Source organism: Micropterus salmoides, unplaced genomic scaffold, assembly GCF_014851395.1.
Source record: "Micropterus salmoides isolate LMB-PRFRI ecotype aquatic unplaced genomic scaffold, ASM1485139v1 Ms_hic_scaffold_15, whole genome shotgun sequence".
NCBI classification, from domain to species: Eukaryota; Metazoa; Chordata; class Actinopteri; order Centrarchiformes; family Centrarchidae; genus Micropterus; species Micropterus salmoides.
In genome coordinates, this window is record NW_024040596.1 from 14,125,873 (window position 1) to 14,149,424 (window position 23,552).

Here is a 23,552-nt window from a genome sequence, read left to right on the forward strand (position 1 = left end):
AAAAAAAAAAAATGCATTCTCTTTTTAAACATTCATTATGTTATTATGAAAATGTGCTTTTCCCCATATATTAACTAAATCTTACATTCTGACAAAGACCTCAGGGAAACATCACAAATAAGTGTGTTCGTGAGATGCGAGTCATAGCAAATTTGTTTTTACTGTGGCAACAAAACAGCATGAGAAACAAAATAAAAATATCTTCTTATTTCAATAAATAATAAGATCTTTGCCGAACACAAAGGTAATGTGATGTAAAAAGTAAAAGAAAAAAATAAATAAAAGATTCAAAGCTACATCTTAATCACTTTATGTCACCACCTGAGTACATCTTTAGGTTCCGGGGCTGTTCCTAATCCCGCTCTGTGCGCTGGGCGGTGGAATGTTGTTAAGGTTAAAGGTCAGGGGACAGTGAGCAGGGAAGTCGGCGCTATGGAGGCGTAGGCGGGGCGGTGCTTGGCCTCAGGGAAGGTGAAAAGAAGGCAAGGGAGGAGTGGGAGTGAGTTTTCAGGGAGGGTGTTGGGGAAGATGTTGCAGGAAGTGGTGTTGTGTTCCTCAGTCTGTCTGCCCTGAACTGTCTCACCTGCTTCAGGCATGAAGAGGGCATCAGCTAACACTTAGCTGTGCAAAGCCGATCAGCTTCACCTCATCCGGGATCTCTGTGTCGTCGCAGCCGGAAGCCTGCGTGAGGAAGAAGTCATCGAGAGGGTCAACAGGGCTAGTTTGCATTCCTGACACTGGCATCACCATCAAGAACAACTAATCCTGCAAAATCTGTAGAACAGATGTAGTATAACACCCAGAAATAATCAGGGGATTGAAACTACTGCAAGTTAGTGAGCTTTTTATTTCAACACATTTTGGGTTTGTCTGTGTAGCCAAAGCCTGAGCTTATTCCTCTTTGTCAAAGACACTTATATAGGAATATGGGGACCCATTTTAAGATTTTACATCTTCAGCAGGAACCAATGGGCTTGGGGCCACAAATAGGGTGGGCAGTATTGAGCATTAAGAGAGGGACTAATGCATTGTTGGTTTGAAAAATACAGTATATCGCCTATAACTATAAGTGGAGACAGTCACATCAACTTTATTTTTAGACTGTGCAAATGTAAATTATATTGATTTAGAAAGTTTATAAAGTTGCACAATTTTAAAATGAAAATGAGGAAGTAAAAATATTTTAATGTGGGCGCATCACATGTGGCTAAGGTCTTTAATAAGTTCAGTATTGTTTCTATTTCTGTGCAGTAAATGAGGTCAGATCACCCTTACTATACAGTTGGATTTAAATCTGACAATATATTTTTTTTTTACATCCTTGTACCCTGATGTCTTTGTAGTTTGCACACATATCATCAAATTGTATGTATTATACACAATATGTGTGCTTCAAACTTTGTGGCAACAGTTAGGGGAAGGCATTTTTCTGTTTAAACACAACAATACCCCGGTGCACAAATTGAGATGCACAAAGAAATGGTTTTCCTAGTTTGGTGGGGAATAACTTGATTGTCCTTCAATCCCATCCTCAATCCCATCCAACACCTATGGGATGAATTGGAACATGGGAGGCACTGTGAGGCAGGCCTTATTGCCCAACATCTTTGCCCAATGTGGTTCCATACTTTGGTGGAAAGCCTTCCTGGAAGAGTGGAGGCTGCATAGCATCATATTGCCCATTGATCTGAAATAAGTCCAACAATCACACATGGGCGTAATATTCAGGCATGCTCATACCATGTGTGGGTGTCCACATACTTTTGGCCATGTAGACCATACTGTCTAAACTTATCAGTTCCCCGTGATAAAGCACAAGATTTATTTTACTGACAGTTCAACCTTCAACCCAATTCTTAGGCTGCTCAGATGCTTTTCACAAAGGCAATTTGTAAAGGCAGTGTGCATTTAGATTTGTCTGAGTGTTCCTCAAAAACCAGGCACTATTTATTTTTCACTCTCTTCCTCCTGTGGAAAAGCCAGTGTGAATGACTGACCTAACACCTGCGGGCCTATAACATTTCACACCTCATCAGGGAGAGACACTCCATCTCTCTGGTGGTCTGAGAGCTCTGTACTTGTCTGACTAACATGGAGGGACTGGTATGAAAACAGGTCACTCTTTCTGAGTCTATAGTGACCTCTTGTTTAGTTAATTCATAAAGTTGCTCTAGTGCCACCCACACCATAAATTGTCTGCATTAAGTGTTATGAACAGCTCCCCTAGCGAGGGTAATTATTCTTCCTGGGTTCTGTGACACTGCGCTCGTAACTCTTCATTTAGAAAGGCACAGTGGTGCCACACAGAGAGTTTTACGCTGCCTGCAGTGGAGTTAACATATGGAAATGGAAGCGTGCCCACATTTCCTATATATATCCTATATCCTATACTCAGCAATGCTCTCACTCTGACTCTCCAGAGACAGGTCCACCTGCAGCGCTCATTAGCTGCTGATGCATGGCAGATAAGTCACTTCGTGAAGCACTGTGACCCAAAGCCACAGATGTTGTTTACGCACAACTAAAGAGAGGTCAATAAAACATAATTTACATATTAATGTCAGAAGGACTGACATTATTGCTTCCTATTTCTTCACAAATGGCATGTGTCTCTCTAATAGTTATACAAAGGTGACTTCTTAAAGTGGCACATTTGCAACATGTACTTAGTCTTCGTCCACCCCCCCACTTTGATCATAGATTATATAGCAGTTTCAATTGTGATTTAACAAGATGCATGTTTGGCATACAGTATTTTGTTCATGCTTGAGATGAAGAGAGGCTGTCCCAATCCGAACACGCCTCTCCATGGATAATACACAAAACACCATTAGCCATCAAACTAAATATTATAGAAAACCTAATGTTAGCTAGTCTGTGGGTTCACTTTACTCATGCAAAGCTGATTATTAAATTCAAAATGCACCCAAACCTTTGCATTTTTTGAAGATGAACTACAAGGTAACTCTAGTAACAAGGTATTAAAATTTAGAATCATAGAAGTTAAGAATTGCAATCCTTGTGTGAATTGATGCCATATGCTGAAGCTATTTGGTTGGTTTGAGGCCTTTCTAATAACGTCACTTCTTCACTGAACCTTTTATCAACAAGGACAAGGACAAACCCGGGAGGGAGTCATTAACCATCAATCAGCTGGAAACTCACCAGCTTAAAGGTCAACACTTTATAGGTAGTTGGGTCATCTACAATCTTCTGAAGGTTAGAAGCAACTGTAATGCAGAGGGCATACAACAACATAATGTTAATAACATCAAGTTTTATACATAATAATACAAGTTTTACAATATGCAAAGTAAATTTCAGTATATTTGTACAACAGTAGAAGATAAGTCCAGTGTCAGTATCAATAAATAAAATATAAAATATTTAATGTGATCAGTTCCCACACCAGCTAACATTTTTAGACTACAATTAAGTTTCAAGATCAGTTGTATAAAGAAAACATATAGTAGTAAGTATTTTCTATCGACTTTAGTCTGTTGGGTTCTGTTGACTTGCCAAATGAAATAAATGTCCATCTCTGATAATAGCCTTTCCAGTAAAATCTTGATACTCTCTAAGTGATGTCTTCAGACAGCACAATTTACCAGAACAAAGTGGTGGAACATTACCAATAACAACATCGTGCACGTTGACCAGGCCCGCCGAGAACAGTTCCTGGGAAACGCCATCAGCTGTGTCTTGTGAGGGAATAACATGACAAATATTGGGCCTGCAACATTCCACTTAGCAGGTAATTGCGTTAGATATTGAATTAGATACTGTCATGGGGACAAACACTGCCATTACCCATTACACACTAACAACAATCTACAGTGCCTGAAGATGTTATCACAAAGGGAAATCCCTATTTCAAATCCATATAGGCAGAGCTCTTACCTCGCCCAGGAGTGAATTCAAACCGAATGTCATTCAGCTCCTTTCTAGAGTTCCTGAAAGAAGAGACAAGAGGGTGTGACTGAACAAGTAAAATCTGAAATATCAGATTTAAATTTGTTAACAGTTGTGTTCCTAGGAGGCTAAGACGTGACTGAGCTGCAGAGCATTAGGAAACAAGCATGACACAAAGGCTGTGTGTACACGTGAAGATGACCTATGTGATCCAGGAGAAGTGACAAGGTGGACAAGCAGCACAGTTGGCATGCTAACACTGTAAGACAACATCAGTGAGCATCAGTGAGCTTGAACTGAAAACAAATGGGGATTGCAGTCATTAAACCTGCATTGATTTATTTTTTGTCCACTTGGGTGCAGCGGAAACAAGCTGTAAATATAACACTGACTACTATCACCTTATAAAGTTGATATATCGAACCGGTTAGCTAACAGTAAATGTTACTTATTAAACAGCAAGATTAGCATTTATTTGTAGTCGTGTTTGTGTTCACCTATCAAATATTCACTCTCCTTAAAGATCTGTTTTTCACAATGTTGACCAGCTGATCACTAACTTTGTCTGTGTGCAGGTAGGTAGCGTACAGTGGATTTTTTTTTTGTTTTTTTGGTGAAAATGGCACTGAGAGCAGTGAGAGTGAAATAAAACAGTAACGCTGCAGGCAAGAAAACCAAAACAATCAGCTAAAAGGCACTAAAGCTCTCTGCAGAGTTTAGGAGAACTGCAGACCTAAGTGATAATTCTCCTCACAATCAGCGAATCCTTTTCACATTACATAATAAAAAAATATAAAAATAAATGTCAATTACCTTTCCTCATGTGACTAACACAATAATTAGGGAAACGAGCTGCAATAAAAAAGTTGTGTGAATTTCCCCTCGCTTTGAAAAGATACTCATATTAAGTTTTACCATTAACATAGAGCACCTGTGGGGAAAAAATGTGCCGCGGCAGTGGATGAATGTGCAGAGGACATGAGGTAACACCTGTCTAACTTCCTCTCCTGCCTACCTCCCACCTGCTGCATCCACTGAGATATATACTAAAAAGTTAAAAAGAGGAAATCAAAAAGGTTTTGCTCAAACCCACATGAAGAACCGCAGAAAATGTTGCCATCTGCGTATCTGAGTGCATTTACCTGTTTAGATTCTGTGTATTAATAACCACAGACATATCTGCAATGAGTTTGTTAGTAGCACGTCTGACTTGTTTAATTTTAGAGTTACAGTTGAAAGAAAAAAAAAAACGATAAAAAGTCTGGTGGAGCAGATGGACGTGAACATCTCTATTCCCAGCAGTGGAAGCAAATGGTGCAAATTGCCAAGGCTGTCGAGGCAACATGTATGAATGCGGATCTTAGCCCTGCCCAAATACATCATGCCTAAAATTTGGCTCCTGTGTAGAAAACACACTACGTCAGGACCATTGGGATTAGCCATAGATAGAAAGCTGAACACTACCGTGACGTGTGAGAGTTATAGTATCTTTTTAAATACCACTCTGAAGATTTAATGTTTCCTCAGTTCAGCAGCAGTAATATTTGCATTTCATCCACCAATCAGTACAGCTAATTGCAGCCCTGCATTGTTGGCTGTCATAGAGGACAGTGGTGTCGACTGGTATTTTTAGGTAAGAACAATGTAGATATATCATAGAAAATGTAACCCACTAAGATGCCAAGGCCAACACACACATGCTCTACTGTGACAAGTACATAGAGACTACATAGTTTTATTAAACATTTTATGTCACACCTACAGGGAGGCAGGTTCTTCTACACATGGGCTACTGACAATCACAGTCAATAAATGTGTGGGGAGAATCTGCTGTTATGACTACAAGAAGCACCCACAGCTCATAACTTAATAGCATCTCACATGGCTGAATGAACATAAAAAGAGTTCAGACAACCAATTTTATGCACTCATTAAATATGTGATCCAGGTTTCACGCAGAAAATTAAAATGCATAGTACTTGCAAAAAACTACTAAATGTGTTGAAAGCTTACTAGGGCTGCAACTAACCCTTAATGTTAAACGCTATCTTTTACAGATCCATAAATCTGTCCCTTTATTTTCCTAATAATGTCCAAGAACCGTCCTGTAAAGAGCCATGAAATGTGTTATTAATAATAGGGAAATTAAGACAGTGTTTAGCCTCTAGACTTTCAATTATTTATTCTAACTAATTGCTAGAGTAACCTTGAGAAGTCAGTGAACAGAGGTTCAGCCTCCAGGCAAACATACAATTCAACAAATGTTCTCTCAAGCAGATTTCCTTGTAAAGCAACATTATAAAAATAAGCCACTACCTGATGATTTTAATCATAGATTAATCTGTCGATTACAGTATTTTTGCAGTTGATCGATTATTCTTTTAGACAAAAATGTCAGTGACAGTTTCCAGCCCAAAGTAACAACTTCAAAATGCTAAAACCCCAAAATATACCATATTACAAGCCAATAAGGCATAATAATACAATAATAATCTTTCTTTATAGAGCACTTTTCAAAACCGTGTTACAAAGTACTTAAACAAGAGCAAAGACAATGAAACACCTCAGGTCAGGATCAGGTCCTTGCTATTGTTCTAGCAACACCTAGTATTGTTGGTAGTATGGTATTGTATTTTGTGAAGCTAGAGAAATATTATATTATAACTATCAGTATTATTATCATGATTATAGAAAGCAGACTTTGTTGGGATTTGGCACACAGCATCTGACAAGATGGCAGCAAGCTATAAACTCTAGGGGTGGCATCACTGGCACTAGTACATTTATTAAGAAGATATTTCAGAAACTACCCTGACATTTGTCAACTGCTAGTTACCCTTTACATAGAATTTATTATTTATATTTATTTAGAAAACACATGGAAAATGTCACCTCCAGACTGAACTGCAGAGTGAAATCAATTTGCATCTGGGCTATTTAAGGCCCGGTGACATTGCACCAACAGCAAGCATATTATACAAGTCTGAACTTCCCCTTCAAACTGCTGACACTATTCTCAGGAGACCTCAGTGCCTTTGTAAAAAAAAAATAAATAAAAAAAATAGATTGAACGAGTTCCAAGCAAACTGTTGACAAAAATCCAATCATGCTGCTGCTGTTCTGCAGTCTCTGCTACTGAGGGGCTCATATTACCATAAACTCATGCTAATCTGCTGAACTCCCTTATTAGTTGAGAGAGGAGACCAATTAGCTGTTTATATTGCTCTCTCAAATGCAATTACTTTCATGGATTTGCTATTTAACTTTAAACTTACAAATTCACAAGGACCATCATTTTTTATTATACATTATCTTTTTTATGGTTTGATTGATGTGGGGGGGGGGGGGGGGGGGGGGGGTTCAATCACACACATATGTTAGTATAATATTTTACCTGACAACTGACCACAAGATCCAGGTGTTGAAAAGCTATTGTCTTTGAATGTACACTGAGGCCTAGCAAAAACAACTTGTTTGCTTTATATTGATATTCCAGATGAATCTTTCATTTAATCACCATACTTAAATAAACTGCTTCTCAAACAGTCTCACACTATTTGTGGCCTTAAATATCTTGCGTTCTTCATCCCAAACATAAGAACACAGACAAAGAAAATTCCAAAATATGATGCAGTCTCTCATCTTTTAATACCTTTTGTGCTGATTCACTTTAAAACATACCAGCCAAATCCTTCTCTCCAAGAAATATTTCACCAGTCAGAAGGAACTGGAAGGAACTAATCCCAGAATTCCCATTCAGAATTAAGCAAAATGCTCCTAAAATTATTCTTTACCTCTACAAGAGGTTTCTTGTATCTTGCAATGTATTGCCATGTTCTGTCATATCTTTTCTAGTTTAGGGAATGTAAAGCATAATACAACAATGGATGGAGAGCATGTCAAACATAAAAGAAGAAGCTTTAGTGAAAGGTCTTGGTAATTCACCAGGGAATAGGTGAGAATTTAAAACCTTCATGTTTCTAAGGAAAAAATGCCATCAAGGCTCATGGACTTATATCCATCATGTGTTTGCATCTCTAATACTGAATATTCTAGCTGACAAACCATAGAGGTGACCTGACATCCTAATGCTTGGATCATATTAAATACAGTGAATGCATTTCTCTGAAGAAATTAATTCCTTTGCTGCACAACTCAAGTTACCGGGATAACTGTGTTTCTTACATTTACAAAGAGCTTTACAATTGATAACCACATCTAATCTGCTTCTTGTGTTTGAACCATAAAATCCACAGATTGAACAAACATCATTACATCCATGGATAACCTGTGAAACTGAGGAACCAAAAACCCCAAACCACTGAAACAGGCCATTTATTTTAATCACCATGTTAGAATAATGAGTCTTAACCAGCCACCAAGCAGCTAGCCATCTCCTGCTGCACTCAGACCACTGTTTTGTTAGTAAGCACGGGGGGAAAAAGGCTGTCTGTGCTATGCCAGATGCCTGGGGATGGACCTTCAGATGTCTGTTCAACCAAGTGTGTGTGTTCTGCAACCAGCTCATCAGGGAGCTACAGGCAGACTTTCAACTGTCCAGAAATGCCCCATTGCCTGTCTGTTGCTGCATCCCTTAAAATGTCCTCTCTCATTCTATATCTATATGTTTGCAAACAGAGCAAGAGGGGAAGAGAAGATATAAAGTATATGATATACAGATAATGAAGTTGTAACGTGAATGTCTGCCAACTCCCCTTACTACATATGTTAAAGTGAAAGGACATAAAAAAATTGTTGATTTCTAACAGGAAGTATCTAGGTTGATCATTCTGACGTGGAAACACAAGCCCCCACTTTGACACTGAAATGTGTTCATGAAAAGCAATTCTAGACATTGCTTTTCATGAACAGCAAAAAGCAAAGGGTGCTATAAAATAAAGCAGCCAGAGAACCAATGGAGAGTAACAATCTCCTCTCTATGACACGTCCAGGGAGGAGATCCATGGCGGGCAAAGATTGTTGGGTCTAATAGCCTGCATTTTTAGGACAAAGTGAAGTGATGTGCATCCAGAAACGTAATTTGTCAATTGTAAATCTGCTGAGCATTTCTGCATTTCCTCCAGAGAAACATAGCGATTTTTAAACTGCTTTTTAAGACCATGTTGCCACGAGTGATCCAAATCAATATTTTCTTAAGATTGCCTTGTGTATCAGCTAGCGATGGGAATTACTTTGAAGGGAGCAGGATCTGTTGGCTCTGTTCCTTTCTGAGAGATATTCAAAATAATAGCTCATCTTTTTTTAAAGGGGTTACCAGGTATATCTGCAAAATAATCACTAAGATAATGATAGGGTAAGATTTGGACCAGATTCAAACTTAGACATTCTGCCAATATAATTTAATTTTGCATGTGTGGACTAGGTTTAGCAGCACTAAATTACTCACATTGCCAGACCTAATATCAGTGATCTGTATTGGAAACATTGCACAAGGGGACACCATATCACTCTGCTTTATTAGTGAAATTACTACTTTGAATGTACCCTCTGTATGAAATGTGTCACGTAAATAAAGTTGAATTGCCTTGAATGTAATTCATGCAACACTTAATATTAAAAACCAGCTCATGGGACACCAGCGTAGGCAGGTATAGTAATCAAGTGGACCCACTATCGTGAGTGGTAACCAGTGTTCACATACTGTAGAGGTGAGGGGATTAAGGGCAGGCAGTGAAATTTGGGCACAATAAAAGAACGTCTCTCACCAAGCACAACCCGATTCCCTTTCTTTTGTGGCGTTGGAAAGAATTGGATCATTTGCAAACATTACATCACTGGTATCAGCAGATGATTGAGAAAATGATGAGGAGCATCTGTCTCACCTTAGCCGTAGTACCATGTTCACAGCACCTTGAATGTAGGGACTATGCTCAAAGGGTTCGACCTGCATGAGAAAACATCTGATCATGAGGGAGTTTACATGGCACAGTAATGGACATGGAGAAGCTTGTACTGCATAGCAAGAGGTTCTGGTAACTGCAAGATGTACATATAGTCAGAAAACATAAACCAGATGTGAGTGCGGCAGTGACCATCCATGTGGTTTATTTTTTCTGGAAAATGTCTTCCATTTATTGCAGCTACAGGGAAGTTGTGTGGGAAAAGAAAAGGAACAATACATAAAGGTGTATTGTGTAAGTATATATCACTATTATCACTACCTTATTACAAATGGATTCTTTGTATGGCAAAGAATGGATATTAGGCGTAAGAAATGACTGCTGAGTAGCTGTCATAGTTAATTCCCTACTAGAGCAAAAGACTACACCTCAAAAGACTTTGGCTCATTTTCAAAATGACAATAGCCTTAGAAAATGGGCTTCAATGGCACTGAGTCTTTAGATGAGATACACCCAGCCACTGAGCTGCCACTGTCAGGCAGACAGCCATTTACTCTGAGTTATTACTGCTGAAAGCATCCATCCAGGAGCCCGACACGCACACGTGTGCACACACACACACACAAACACATTTGACAACCGACACGTGCACAGACACACACACGTACAGTATGCACACGCATAGATGTATACAAACACACGCAGACAATCAGTGTGGCATCAAGGTCAATGAATCATGACAAATTAGTGTTGCTGCTGAATCCCTCACCTGGGGATGCTGAATAGACAGCCCTTCGATAGGGACATTGTTGGCATTCTCCTCATTCTAGGAGGAACAAGATGAAAGGCAAAATGTGCAAATGCTATTACATTCTTGGTAAATATCAAATCTCTGCTCATCGTATAAAGACAACACAGGAAAGTCAATTCAAAACAAACAATGAGAAGCAATTTGCTGGCTTTGTCAGACAGTTTTAAACAGGTGCTTGGCTGTCTTGATTAAACTGCATAAAAATGCGTGTGGTGAAATAAACATTGATAATTGAGTACATGATTCTTAGACAAGCTTTAGCCCAAGTAAGCCTGTAAACTACATTTCCAAAAATGAGCAGAAAGAGTGAAGCTTATTTGTGTATGACTATAACTATTCTCTTCAACATACTATAAAATGATATCTAAAATTTGAATTGCATGCTAAATTTAGTGTATGAGAGGAAGAGCTAACTTACATCTTTGGCCTCGTCTTTGACCCTTCGTGACTGGAGGGAAACATTTAAACACACGTTCACATTTTTTTCATACTCACACACAGCAAAAATAGCAATTTATTTATTTTCTTTTCAGTCTCTTTTTATTACACTATGCCTGTTTATCCATCTGTCAGTCCAAACTTATTTTATACAACTGCTGAAAAGTAACAAGCCTGAGATCAATGAAAGGAAACTAAAAACACATCCTTAAGAATAATATCAGCAATAACTTCTTTCTTAAGTCATTACTATTGATAACATAGTATTTGTTGCATCATACATTAAAGCTGGGTATCTTTATCAAAGGGCTCTTTGATCATAGCTGTCTACTTCCTCCTGCCTCAAATCCTTGCAGCTATCTTCCAGCTCATTACAGCAACCTCATAACAGGCTCTCTCAGAGATAAGCCAACTGCTAGCCAAAAAACACCAACTGATCAGGGAGCGAAGGGATGTACAGGGTTAAAGACAGAAGGGAAGATACATAACTGCTCTACAGGTTAGACATGACATGCAACAACAATGACCAACACCTTAATAACTCAAATTCTGAATTTCCATGCGCACAATGTAGTTTGCGTAGTGTTATAAAATGTGTTACTCATATGTATCTGAAGATAAATACAAAGAATACACACTGCTGAAGCTGGTCTATGTGGAGTCTCACCTACCCTGCCCTGATTGACAGCAGCCTTGCCCTCCTCACTGCCCTCATCCAGCTCGTCATCGCTCCACTCCCAGTCTCCATCCTCTGTCTTGTGCAGGTGTCCACTGGAGCCTGGGACTCTCCTCACCTGCATCACAACAACACAGAGCCAGCACACTTAATGATAATGACATCCTTCATAGTGTTTTTTTTAATTGAACACATATGTACTGTACATTGTGTTTTACCCATGATTCCATTAGGTTTTTCAGGCCTTTTTTTAATCGTAGTTCTTAATTGTTTTGGAGTACAGGAACCCTTGTGATAAGCCCTCCTTGAAAGAAACCAGTGGCAACCCCAGCTGCACATTTGTGACAATCTGGTATGGCAGCATATTGCTGCCACAATGAAAGTAAATCTTGTTATAACAAGTACATTTTCTCTTTTTCACAAGATCCTTTTCATGTTATAACAAAATATTTTTCATGTCATTATGACATTGTTATTACTACATAACAAATTAGGGCTGGGCAATTTGGTCAAAAATGTTATCACATTAAAAACATTTCATACCATTCCATATCGATAATTATCAAGATAAATGTTAAATCATTATTTCTTTCAAGTTTAAAGGATGATTTTTGCTTGAGTGAAATTGAAGAAACCAGATGGTTAATTGTGTGGTCAATGTTTTCAATGTTTTCTTGCTTGTATTGTTGTCTTTTGGGTATTGTATTGTTGTCTTTGCACTTGTTGAAGCACTTTGTAACTTGTTTTTGAAAAGTGCTCTACAAATAAAGATTATTATTATTATTATTAAATTATTCCTTATGGTCAGAATATGACAAACACTTTATGCCAAAAAGTGATCACTTAACAAATCTGAGGTAGACCATTCAAAACAATTATGAGAAAATCTTTTTTCAAAAAATATGATTAGTAAATCTTTTTTCAGTCCCTTTTCCTCAACAAAATAAATATATTAATAGAAAAATTAAGTGCTAATTCGTTCATGATTCAAATTAAATCAAACATTTATTGACAATATATTGAACATTTGTTATATTGTTATTGAGGAAAATTATATTATTTATAATTTATATTATATTATTGATTTATTGCCCAGCCCTATCCCAAATTATTCAGTTTTTACAATAAACTTTCTTTTTATACGAACATATCAACTTCTTTGTATTTCATAAAATTGACATATCTTATTAAAATAAACTTATTGTAACACGAGAAATTGGTATTAGTTTGTATAACAAGAAACTGAAATATGTAGCCTGCAACAGTAAAGACAAACTGTTATGTTCTTATAACAGAAAAAGTCTTGGTATGTAGTAATAATATCTTGCTCGTTATAAAACAAAAAGGGTCTCGTTAAAACAAGAAAGAAGAGTGTACTTTTGCCCGCAGACTTTATTCACTGGTGAGCTGTTATTTGTTACTGACTTATAAAATTGGTCAGTACTACAATATAGAAACTGTATAATTCCTTATAGTGATAGTATTAGTTTAGTAGGTCCAGCTTGGGTACAGCACAACATGTACAGTACAGTACAAGTATGTAAATATAAATATAAAAAGGCAACATAGGAGAGATATACAATATGACTTGAAACTGGTTAAACACCTGTAGTAACATAACAACAAATGTAGCCAACATAACAAAGCAGATAGGTATAGCAGAGTCATAGGTAAATCCTGCAATTTGTTTGGAAGCGTGTGTAAGGAAAGCAACACATGACTAGTCTAGCAGTGTGAGGTAAAATATAAGAGCGCCACGTTACAGAAGAGGCAGCACACAAAACTGTAAGCCACTATCACCGGGGTCATATAAATTCCCCAGCTTTAGACAATGTCAAATTTAAAGAAACACTACCCATCTGGTGGTGTCTGGGTTTTTTTCCAAACCTGACATAGAACCAAGGCTCCCCCAGTTCTGCTCGGGGTCCTTGAGCAAAACAGACACAGATCAATGCACTCAGCGGCCATACATGATCGCCCCGTCTCACATTCACACGCATAAAATAAGCTAACACCATAAACATGCAGCTAACAAAATCATCTCACGGTAAATGTATGAAAAGAAATATTGTAAGATCAGTGTAGGTAATAACTGATATCAGGGTTTGTAAGGGATAAACCTGCTACACATCTGGGTAAAATGCCCTTTATTTTAGAAATCAGGCTTCAGAAAGCATCCATGTAAAACTCAAGCAGTATTCCATCATCATCATTTGTGCACTGGGCCATAAACTGAAACTCAAGAATAATCCCCAAGCCACTACTGTCTAATCTTTAAACAATAAAGTATACAATTTTACTCATCTAGAAGCTCTATTGTGGATGCCAGGGTGCCCTCTGCTGGTTAGCCAAGTCACATGTACCTACTCTTTATACTGAATGACTTTGAACATGATCTTATTTAGATTCACATTTCAAATATGGCAAAAGCCTCGTCAAATCCTTTTTTGTCGATTGTGTAAGGGGCAATTTCCTCTATTCCTGACTTTCATTTATTTAGTTTTTTATTTTTTTGGGTTCCTGAGTTTCTCCCTTTCGCCCCTCATTAAATAAGGTATTCATTTAAAATTACTTTGTTGACAGCTGACCGGATGATCTGCCATCTCCTTTTCATTCACTGGAGTATGTTCAAGGAGAAGTTAGGTCATATTAAAGTACAATTTGAAGAGTAAGGTTTTATATCAGCTGTCTGGCTTTGAGTCTTACCACTACATTTAGTGTAGTAGTACTTGTTTCCTGTGTTATTGTTAATCAATACTATTGCTATCATTATCATTTTTATTAATATTATTATCACAACCATTACTATTACTTTACATCTCTATTTTGACAACTTCCATTGTGCTACTTCTGTGTGTTGCCACCCACACACACACACACACACACACACACACACACAACCAACCCAACCGGTCGAGGCAGTTGGCGGCCTACCCTGAGTCTAGGTTCTGTTCTCCCTTTTACCTTGCCATTGCAAAGTGTTTGCTCATGGTGGGTCTCTGTAAATAATATTACAAAGAGTCCAGTCTAGACCTGCTCTATATGAAAAGTGCAATGAGATTAATGAATTGGCGCTAAATAAATAAAATTTAATTGAACTGAATATAAAGAGGTCCCAGCATCCTGAGATGACAATGTTTCTGCAGTATTGCTTGTCTCTACAAGCTTTGGGAAATGTTTGCTGAATGTATAATGTAGATGACTCTGTAGGTCAAATCAGCACAAAATAACAAGGACACTGGCTCTGTGGCTCATACACTTCATCCACCAAAGCTATCAAGTGAATCAGACATGACCTAGCGTTACTGTGCATGCTGTCTATTTTACATTTTAACAGGACTCCACACATAAAAACCAAGTGTATTATTTACAGTAAGTGATTTGGAGAGAAGCCTTCAAATAAACCAACAGCAACAAAGCCACTTGTATCTACCTGTGCTTCAGAGGAATTATAGTAAGCATTCAGTAATTTTGCATTTCCAATGTGGGATAAAATGCATTACTCCACAGCATATAGGTTGTAGTTTGTTGAAGTATATTCAAGTGCCATCATTTTAAATACAATTTTACAGAGACAACTGTAAATACACTTTAAATTGGAAAGGGGTGACTGTAACACACTATATTAACAAAGCATACTAGTAGGAAATCCACATGCCTATTTAGCAATAAGAACCTTTCCATTAATTGTTATGACCACTAGATATCTGTGGTTAACACATTAACCATCCACAGACCTCAAGAACATTATGCCACTCTCACACTTGCCTCCCTCTTTATTGACACCCTGGCCTGTCTGTGCGTAATGTTAACGTCATACACAGTAGTGCACGCAGCCACTCTGCCTTCCGGGAATGGCCCTCCGTTCCCATTTCTCTCTTGGCCATCCAGGCGGAGTGTTATGCAAAGCCAATATCGGCTGTGCCTGAAAACTGCACTTCCTCCCAGTAAACTGTGTCCAGCGGGGCAACTGAGCAAGCAAACTGAACAACAACGTGCTCCTCTCTGTCACCTAATAAAAACAATTCATTTAATCCTGTTTGTCTTTACTACTGTGCCACATGCAGAGAGCTGTGCAGAGCATCTATGCAGTGTGACTCTTATGCTGCACTGGCCCATATTTTTACATAATCTGCACAACAGTTTGGGCATAAAGAGTTTGTGGTGCATAAAAAAGTCACATAGCTTGTGTTGACTGTAAAAGCAGCTATGCATGGTGGGGAGAGAGACTTCAATCGAGGCCCAGCATAATTTGTACATGTTTAGCCAATAACGGAGATATTTGACAGAGAATATTTGTGTAGACATACCTTCTTCGCTCTCTGGGAAATCTTTGGTGCACGATATAAAAGCTTTTCAACCAGATATTCTTTGTTCTGCAAGAGAAATATCAAAATATAAATAATAATAGCAAAACATATTAATAAAATATGTAAAAACAATACCATGAGGTTGCAGAACTTGGTCCTGCTGAATCCCATTCATGAAATGAACATTAACGATACTAACTGATGATACACATAATGACTCAGCACATTCTCAGAACAGCTTTTTCCCCCCTACCTCTGAACCAGAACATCGGGACACCCTTGTAAACCATAATTATGTTAAACATGTATTTATGTGAAAATACTCCAAGAAAATTCTCCAGAAAGTCATAGTGATTGTGTTACAGAATAATTACCTTCAAATAACCTACTTGTGCTCTGGTTCTACATTTAAAACTGCTTTTTCCCAAAAATGTCTTAAGATTAACTACATGAATACAAGACAAAAGAGACAGTTTTCCTTTTTCCGTTGTCTTTCTGCAATAGTATAATATGATAAATACAGTGTCCTTAACCATCATAAACTAATAAAAAATATATATACATCACATTAATAACAAAACCGGTCAAAGACAGCAAGTCAAAAATTTGAGATGAAACAAATACCTTGGCCTTTTGGAAGAATTTACACTTCAAAAGCTCTGCGGCGGTAGGCCTAGAGATAAAAAAAAAGTACAGTTGTTGAAAATGCATCATAACACAGCCCTCCTGAAAGTTAATCGGGGGCTTTTTATTGATCACAAATTGCATCAGCTCTCTTCACTGAAATATTCTGGTTTCAATATGGAATGGTGTGCTAACCTTTTGGCAGGATCCTTCTGAAGGCACATACTTATTAGCTTTCTAAATGATTTTCCGTATTTTTTAAGCGCTTCTTTGTCCTCTACACCTGTCTCTAGAGTGGGTGGATCATTCTGTAGGGTAAGCATTAAAACCTAAAAAGACAGAAATGAAAATGATCAAAACCTACCCCACATTTCAGCAGCCACACAAATATTGTAGATAGGAAAAGAAACTCATAGCAGAAAAAAAATGTAGTAGAAATGTTGTGGAAAGTAAATGCAATAGGTATAAACAGTTTACATACACCAGACCCTCTTCATTAATTGTTTGGTTTCCCAATTACAGAAATAATAGAAGGTCAGAATGTGTTTTCTCGAAGTGTTTCTTGCTAATGATGAAACTTCACAAAAGTTGTTTCAGGAAAGCTACCAGAGTAGCTGTGATTAGGACACCACACTGATTACACTGATTATAACACTCACCTTCATGGGAGGGTAGCGGTGATAGGGTGCAGAGCCTGTTGCTAACTCTATGGCTGTAATTCCAAAACTCCATATATCTGCTTTGAAATCATAGCCTCGAACCTGTGGGTATAAAATAACAATATAATAATGTAATATCAAATACACTTCAGTCTCTGGAGCTTTATGTTAATGTTGTGATTTAAGTGGCTAACATGTCAAAAATACTTCAGCTAATAGCATTACATGAAGATGTGGATTAGCACTAAGCACAGCAGAAGCAAGCGCAGAAAAATGCATTTTGAAAGAAATATGATGTATGAAGTTTTTGCATGTATAGAGGAAGACTCACCTGTTCCATCACCTCCGGCGCCATCCAGCATGGCGTGCCAACAAAAGTCTTTCGTACTTTGTTTCTAGTCATATCCCCCCCTGTGGCGAGGAATGCGCTTACTCCAAAATCTAAAAATATAGATAAATAACACATCGCTCATACCTAATACAGAAAATCGTTGAATGGGTATGTCGAGATGACATGGCTGAAGTTAAGGCTTCATACTGACATACTGACACATACTGGTCAAACCATTTAAATATCACATCCACAAATATTACCGCGACCCTGTACGCAGGATAAGCTGTTGACGATGGATGGATGGATCAACAAATATTATACAAATATTATCATTCTCCCACACCTGCGATCTGAACAGATCCATCCTCTCCCAGTAGTATGTTCCCAGCTTTCACATCCCTGAGGTCAACACAACATAAACATAGTCAAACAACAGAGCCATGTGGAGCAGCATTGATTCTTCTGTTTGTGTAAACTAGTCCCACAGCCCACCACCATCTGGGACTCTGCCCAAGGGGCTGATAGAGCCTGCCTCTCAGTGACCTTGAAATGCATGGAATTTAGAGAACACCACAGCTACACTGCCTTTCAGTAAATAATGAATTAATGTTACGTTCACTTATAAATTTAGCCATTTGTTTAACTCTCTTATACAGAGCATCTTTCAGTGGGGAGATTAAATTTTATCTTCCTTTATAATGGCATATCTGGCATTGCTACTGCTACGTTCTTATAAAACAGGTTTCGTAATTCTTATAATAAACTAATCAAAAACTCATATCAAAACTTCAGAAAAAGTCATCAACAAGTTAAAGTGTTAATACTGTTACCGGTGAATCTGTCCATTTCTGTGCAGATAGTCCAGGCCTTCTAGGACTTCTTTTAATATAGACGCAATAATGGGCTCATCTAGCGCTCGATTTCTGTCCTCATCTTTGCTTGTGTGCTTAATTATATCCAGCATAGAGCCTAAAAAGACAAAAAATATGCAGTTAATTTTTCACATATTAATGAGAAACACAAATGAGCTGCAGTGCTACACTGAGTCATTACATTATATAATATCCATGCGCAATTCCTTCATTGTCTGTTAATGTGCTTGTTGTCCTTTAAACAGTAAAATATAATAGGCAGCACATTATAGTGAGTAACATCACTGCTGTTATTCCTTCCAGTGAAAGCCGAAAGATGTGCAAAGGAACATAATCAGACCACAGATGTTATTTATTGTAGCATGCAAGAGCGTGCTACTGCTTAACCGTAATAAAGCCCGCCTAAAATAAAAACACTGTGCTGAAAAATGACTTTTCAAGGATTTAAATATGATGTTCTTTCGGATACATCACTGGAAATAGTGGTTGAAGTACTTTCTGATTGTTTTATGAAAAGAAAAAACTAAACTTTTAGACAATCATTGGATTTCTGTCTTATTCCAGTTGTCCCTTTTATTAACTGGATATAAACAGATAAAAGATATGATTCTAATTTATGTAGCAAATAGACATAAAGTATATTCTGTATGACACTTTTTTACACAACTGCGGTATAGGTGAGTTACAACCCATGTAGCTGTTACCTAGTTATCAGCAGATCAAAGCATAAACATGTAGTATCATCACATTCATGGAGCATTCATATATTATAAAGCCAGAGGTAGGTTTTGGCCATGCAGCTTACCTCCACTCAGAAGCTTCATGACTAACCAAAGTTCATCCTTTACTACAAAGGAGGTGTAGTAGGTGACAACATTGGGATGGTTACACTGGCTCATTGCTTGGATTTCTTTCTAATGTGTGAGAGAGAACAAAAGGATATGGCGAGTCAAATTATGTTAAAGATTTAAATGCATTTGTATTTTCTTTGTAGTAATAAACAGGAATCAGTAAATTGATATATATGTCAGAATATGCGACCTCACAGCAAATTATCAGTATTACATCCTCTTAGGTGCATTTAATTATAAGGACTTACACATAACAATAATAATATGGATCAGAGGGAAAGTATTAGTACAGATTTAGAGAGTGGTACAAAAACACAGCGAAAGTAAGCCTATATTTATTGTACTCACCAATAGCTCATCCATGCTGGTCTGGCATTTTTCCAGGTTTATTCTCTTTATGGCGACGCGCTCCTGTCTGGGGGTACAGAGGGCTGCCTGTACCACAGCTGTGGCCCCGCTGCCTGGAATCACAGCCACAACAGAGCAATGACAAAGTGGAAATGAGCAAAGTAGGGACTCACAGCAGCAAACACAGCTGGAAGACGACTCTTAAATTTAACATCGCTCTGTGACTTTATGTTATTTGTCTGAAATTCTGTTCCGCTGTTTTTTGTATTTATGTTATGGTATTCATCTTTCATGTGTGCTGGATGAAACATCACACACAATGAGCTGACTTAGAGTACAACACTCTTCTTTTCCAGCATGATGAGTTGTTTACTTTAGTCATTACAAATCAGGCCATGCTGGAGTAAGAAAGTTCACACCAAGAAGCTATTACACACAGCATATTGCTTGCCAACTGTTAGCAGGAGATAAGGGGAAGACGAAAACACATGAGATCTGACTGCTTACCAGCTGATTATGAGAACAGGGGGTGGGGGGGGTCTCACTAACACATCACAGTCAGCAGCACACAGCTGTGCTGATATTTCTTATCAGTAATGATATGACTAGTCAGCTCATCTGCACAGTGCATGCACTTGCCAAAAATATTTAGGGAACTTCCTTCTGCATTTTTTCAGTGCATTTGACATTTTCATTGTTATTTAGTATCTAATATTTCTAAAATGAAATGAAATGATTCAGGACAACACTAAAATTGAGCATTCTGTGACTTACGCATGGACACAGAACTTAAACTAAAAATATTGAATTACAGTAAGAAATTCCAAAAGACAATTCTGCAGCACAAATAATTATTCCATAAATCTACAACGGGAATATCCACAGTCCGGAAAAGATGTACCCACAGGGTACATAAAACACATGATGGCTATTTTTAAGGCTTGTTTTTATTCTAGGTATATATACAAACAAGGCTTAACAAATGAGTGAACATGTGTAAATTCACAGCCTCTGATCCATAGCTATTGTGGGAGCAGGTGCTGAAACAATCAATAGATTACATAAAAGAAATCACCAACTATTAGTAATATAGTAATAGTAATCAGTTAATATTTTAATCATTATGCAAAAATGTGTTAGTTCCAGCTTCTCCAAAGTGAGGATTTTCTGATTTTGTCTTGTTTTGTCTTGAATATCTTTGAGTTTTAGACTGTTGGTGGGACATAAAAGGCACATTTTCAGACACCACTATTTGGCTCTGAGAAACTATAATCGCCATTTTTTAAACTTGATGATAAATGATAAAATGATCACCAGATTAATCAAGAAAATAATAGTAACCTCTCACTTTTTCTTTTGGGTAACTCAAATGTTTTAGTGATGTAAAATTAGAAATATTATAAGGACTACTATTGTCACTGTTACTATAATTATAATTAGCCTACTTTTATTATTTTTATAAACATTATTATTAGTTGCATTATTGTAATGATACGTCCATGCTACATTTGTAACAGTGCCCACTCGAGATGATGCGATAGGCTTAATAAATGTTTACATGCCATCACAGATAATACAACTGAAGCACACTGTGGATTTTACACAGCCATAGCATCTGTGATTTTGGTGATGGCTAATAAACTGGACACGTGCCATAAACGTGCCATAAAGTCTCCTAGTATCCGAGCCACTGAAAACGCACTTAGGGAATGTGACATTTTCAACAACGTGTAGTGACCTGCACTTCAGCTGACTCGGCCTCGTCAGGACAGAAACATAAACTGCTGTAGACCGGTAGTGTCTAAATGTGCCTGTTAACATCCGCATTGCAAAGCATTGCAGGAGGCTACTGCAAATGAAAAAGCCGGTAGGCCCTCATCGTCAGTCACAGCTGATAACCCGCCGCTGCGTGCCTTTCCATGATAATATAAAGCGTCCATCACATCTCCGGGCACTAACCTATGACTTCCTGCAGCTCGTACGACTCCCTGGTTATTGGCCAGCTGGTTGTCAGCGCTGGTTGCGGGTGGTGGACGGGAGCCGGAGATTCGCCTTGAACCGCCATGATGATGATGATTCTGCGCTAGTTAGCTGCCTCTCTCACAGACAGACAGGCCGACACACCGAGAGAGAGAGGGAGGGAGGGAGAGGGTAAGAGAGAGAGAGAGAGAATCAAATTTGACCTCACCTCCTCAGTAAAAGTGTCAGCTGGCGGCTGAGGCAGAGCAACTGCTGCTAACGATGAGCACAACCCGGAAAATAACGGACCGCATACACGCGCGCGCGCACATTATAACCATACCAGTGACATGCAAGTTAAGTACACGATACACACAGGAAGACAGTAATTAAAATCACCATTTACTCATCTTTAAAATAACTACCAGGAGGTTCTAATGGCTGCAATCCAGATTATAACTAATTTTGTGTTTTTAGTTAATATTTTAAGCAAACTACTATGTTTAAATACTATGTGGGAGTTCATTCAGATGTTCAGATAAAACGACTTGGCAGCTGCTTTGCGTGAGACAATAACACGTATGTGTGACGATTTACCATGTCACATGCAGTCAGAAAACATGTGACGTTGTTAGCAAGAGCCAGAAGATGGCGCCGTCACACTTTTATATTGTGTTGTGATGACTGGGAGGCGAAGCAGTCGCCATTGCTCTATACTGAACACCACAGAACTGAACATTCGTAGAAATTTGTTATTAGAGCTGAAAACGATAAGACTAATCAGTATGTCAACAGGTTAATAACCAACTTCTCAGATGTGGATATTTCCTGCTCCCTTTGTTTCATGTGACATATCCTTGGGTTTTGGACTGTTGGTGTGAGATAAAGAAGTTATTTGAAGATGACATCTTAAGCTCCAGGACATTGCGGTCGGAGCTTTTCACTCTTTTCTTATAGACCAATCAATTAATCGAAAGGATAATCGGTAGATGAATCAGATGAATGAAAAATTATCATTAGTTCCTTCCCTATTTGTTAGGCCTAAATTACATGGTGTGTCTATTAAAATCAACAGAATCCTTACCTCTGGCATGAAGAAAAATATGGAGTTTATCTATTATAATACTAAATAACATTAAAATAATGTTTTGTATCATATTAGTAATACTGCATATATAAAACAAAAAAATCTTGTTCTTATTTTGTTCTGTGTTCATGATTAAACTGAATTGCCAGTTTACACTGAACTTAAACTAATGCAAAAAAAACTATCTTCATGAAGGATATTCAATTGTTTTAAATATATTTTTTATTTAACTTTCACATTTTGTTGTCTGTTTAATTGTTTTTCCTTATAACATACATGATATAAATGACTGGACACCATTTCATTATATTATTATAGTATGAACAGATTTAATTCATGGCAAATGTTACATACCAGGCCAGGTTTGTCTACTGATCACAAAATCAAAACTGTCAGTAGGTGGCGTGGTTTACCAATCACAGTGTTGTCTTGAAGTCCTTTGCTTACGTGTTGCTGTATTAATTGCACTTAATTTTCAGTTTTACTGAAATTGATTATGAGTTTGAGTGCAATAATATTACACTAAAGGTGACACGACCTGGTGAGTACATTACTGTGGGGTTCCTACCATAATATAACGGCAAGAGTGTAAAACAAAAGAAATAACAAAAAACAAAAAGCCAGTTCATAAGGAAACCTAACTGCGCCGTTAGGTTGAGTATTACTCTAAAGGTGCGATACAAACAGTGGTTTACCTTGATTACGCCGTGCTACAGCCGGCATAACGTACACCGACTGTATTGCATGACATTTCAACGCACCAATCACTTGCGGAGGAGCTGATTGAGTCTACTTCCCTACACTCGAATA

General features: G+C 37.9%; 1 protein-coding gene across 1 annotated transcript; it reads right to left on the minus strand.

Moving 5' to 3' along the window:
• stk39 (serine threonine kinase 39) lies at positions 1-23,538 on the minus strand. The gene is made up of 18 exons (XM_038720460.1): positions 21,656-23,538; positions 19,697-19,809; positions 19,303-19,411; positions 18,456-18,594; positions 17,969-18,024; positions 17,623-17,732; positions 17,292-17,393; positions 16,828-16,961; positions 16,633-16,681; positions 16,009-16,074; positions 11,694-11,816; positions 11,003-11,032; positions 10,543-10,599; positions 9,756-9,817; positions 3,901-3,953; positions 3,633-3,701; positions 3,166-3,230; positions 1-681 (listed from the first exon to the last, which is right to left on the minus strand). Exons 1-18 carry the CDS (start codon positions 21,759-21,761, stop codon positions 607-609), a joined length of 1,518 nt encoding a protein of 505 aa, XP_038576388.1. The 5' UTR covers positions 21,762-23,538; the 3' UTR covers positions 1-606.
• Between the last annotated feature and the right edge of the window lie 14 nt (positions 23,539-23,552).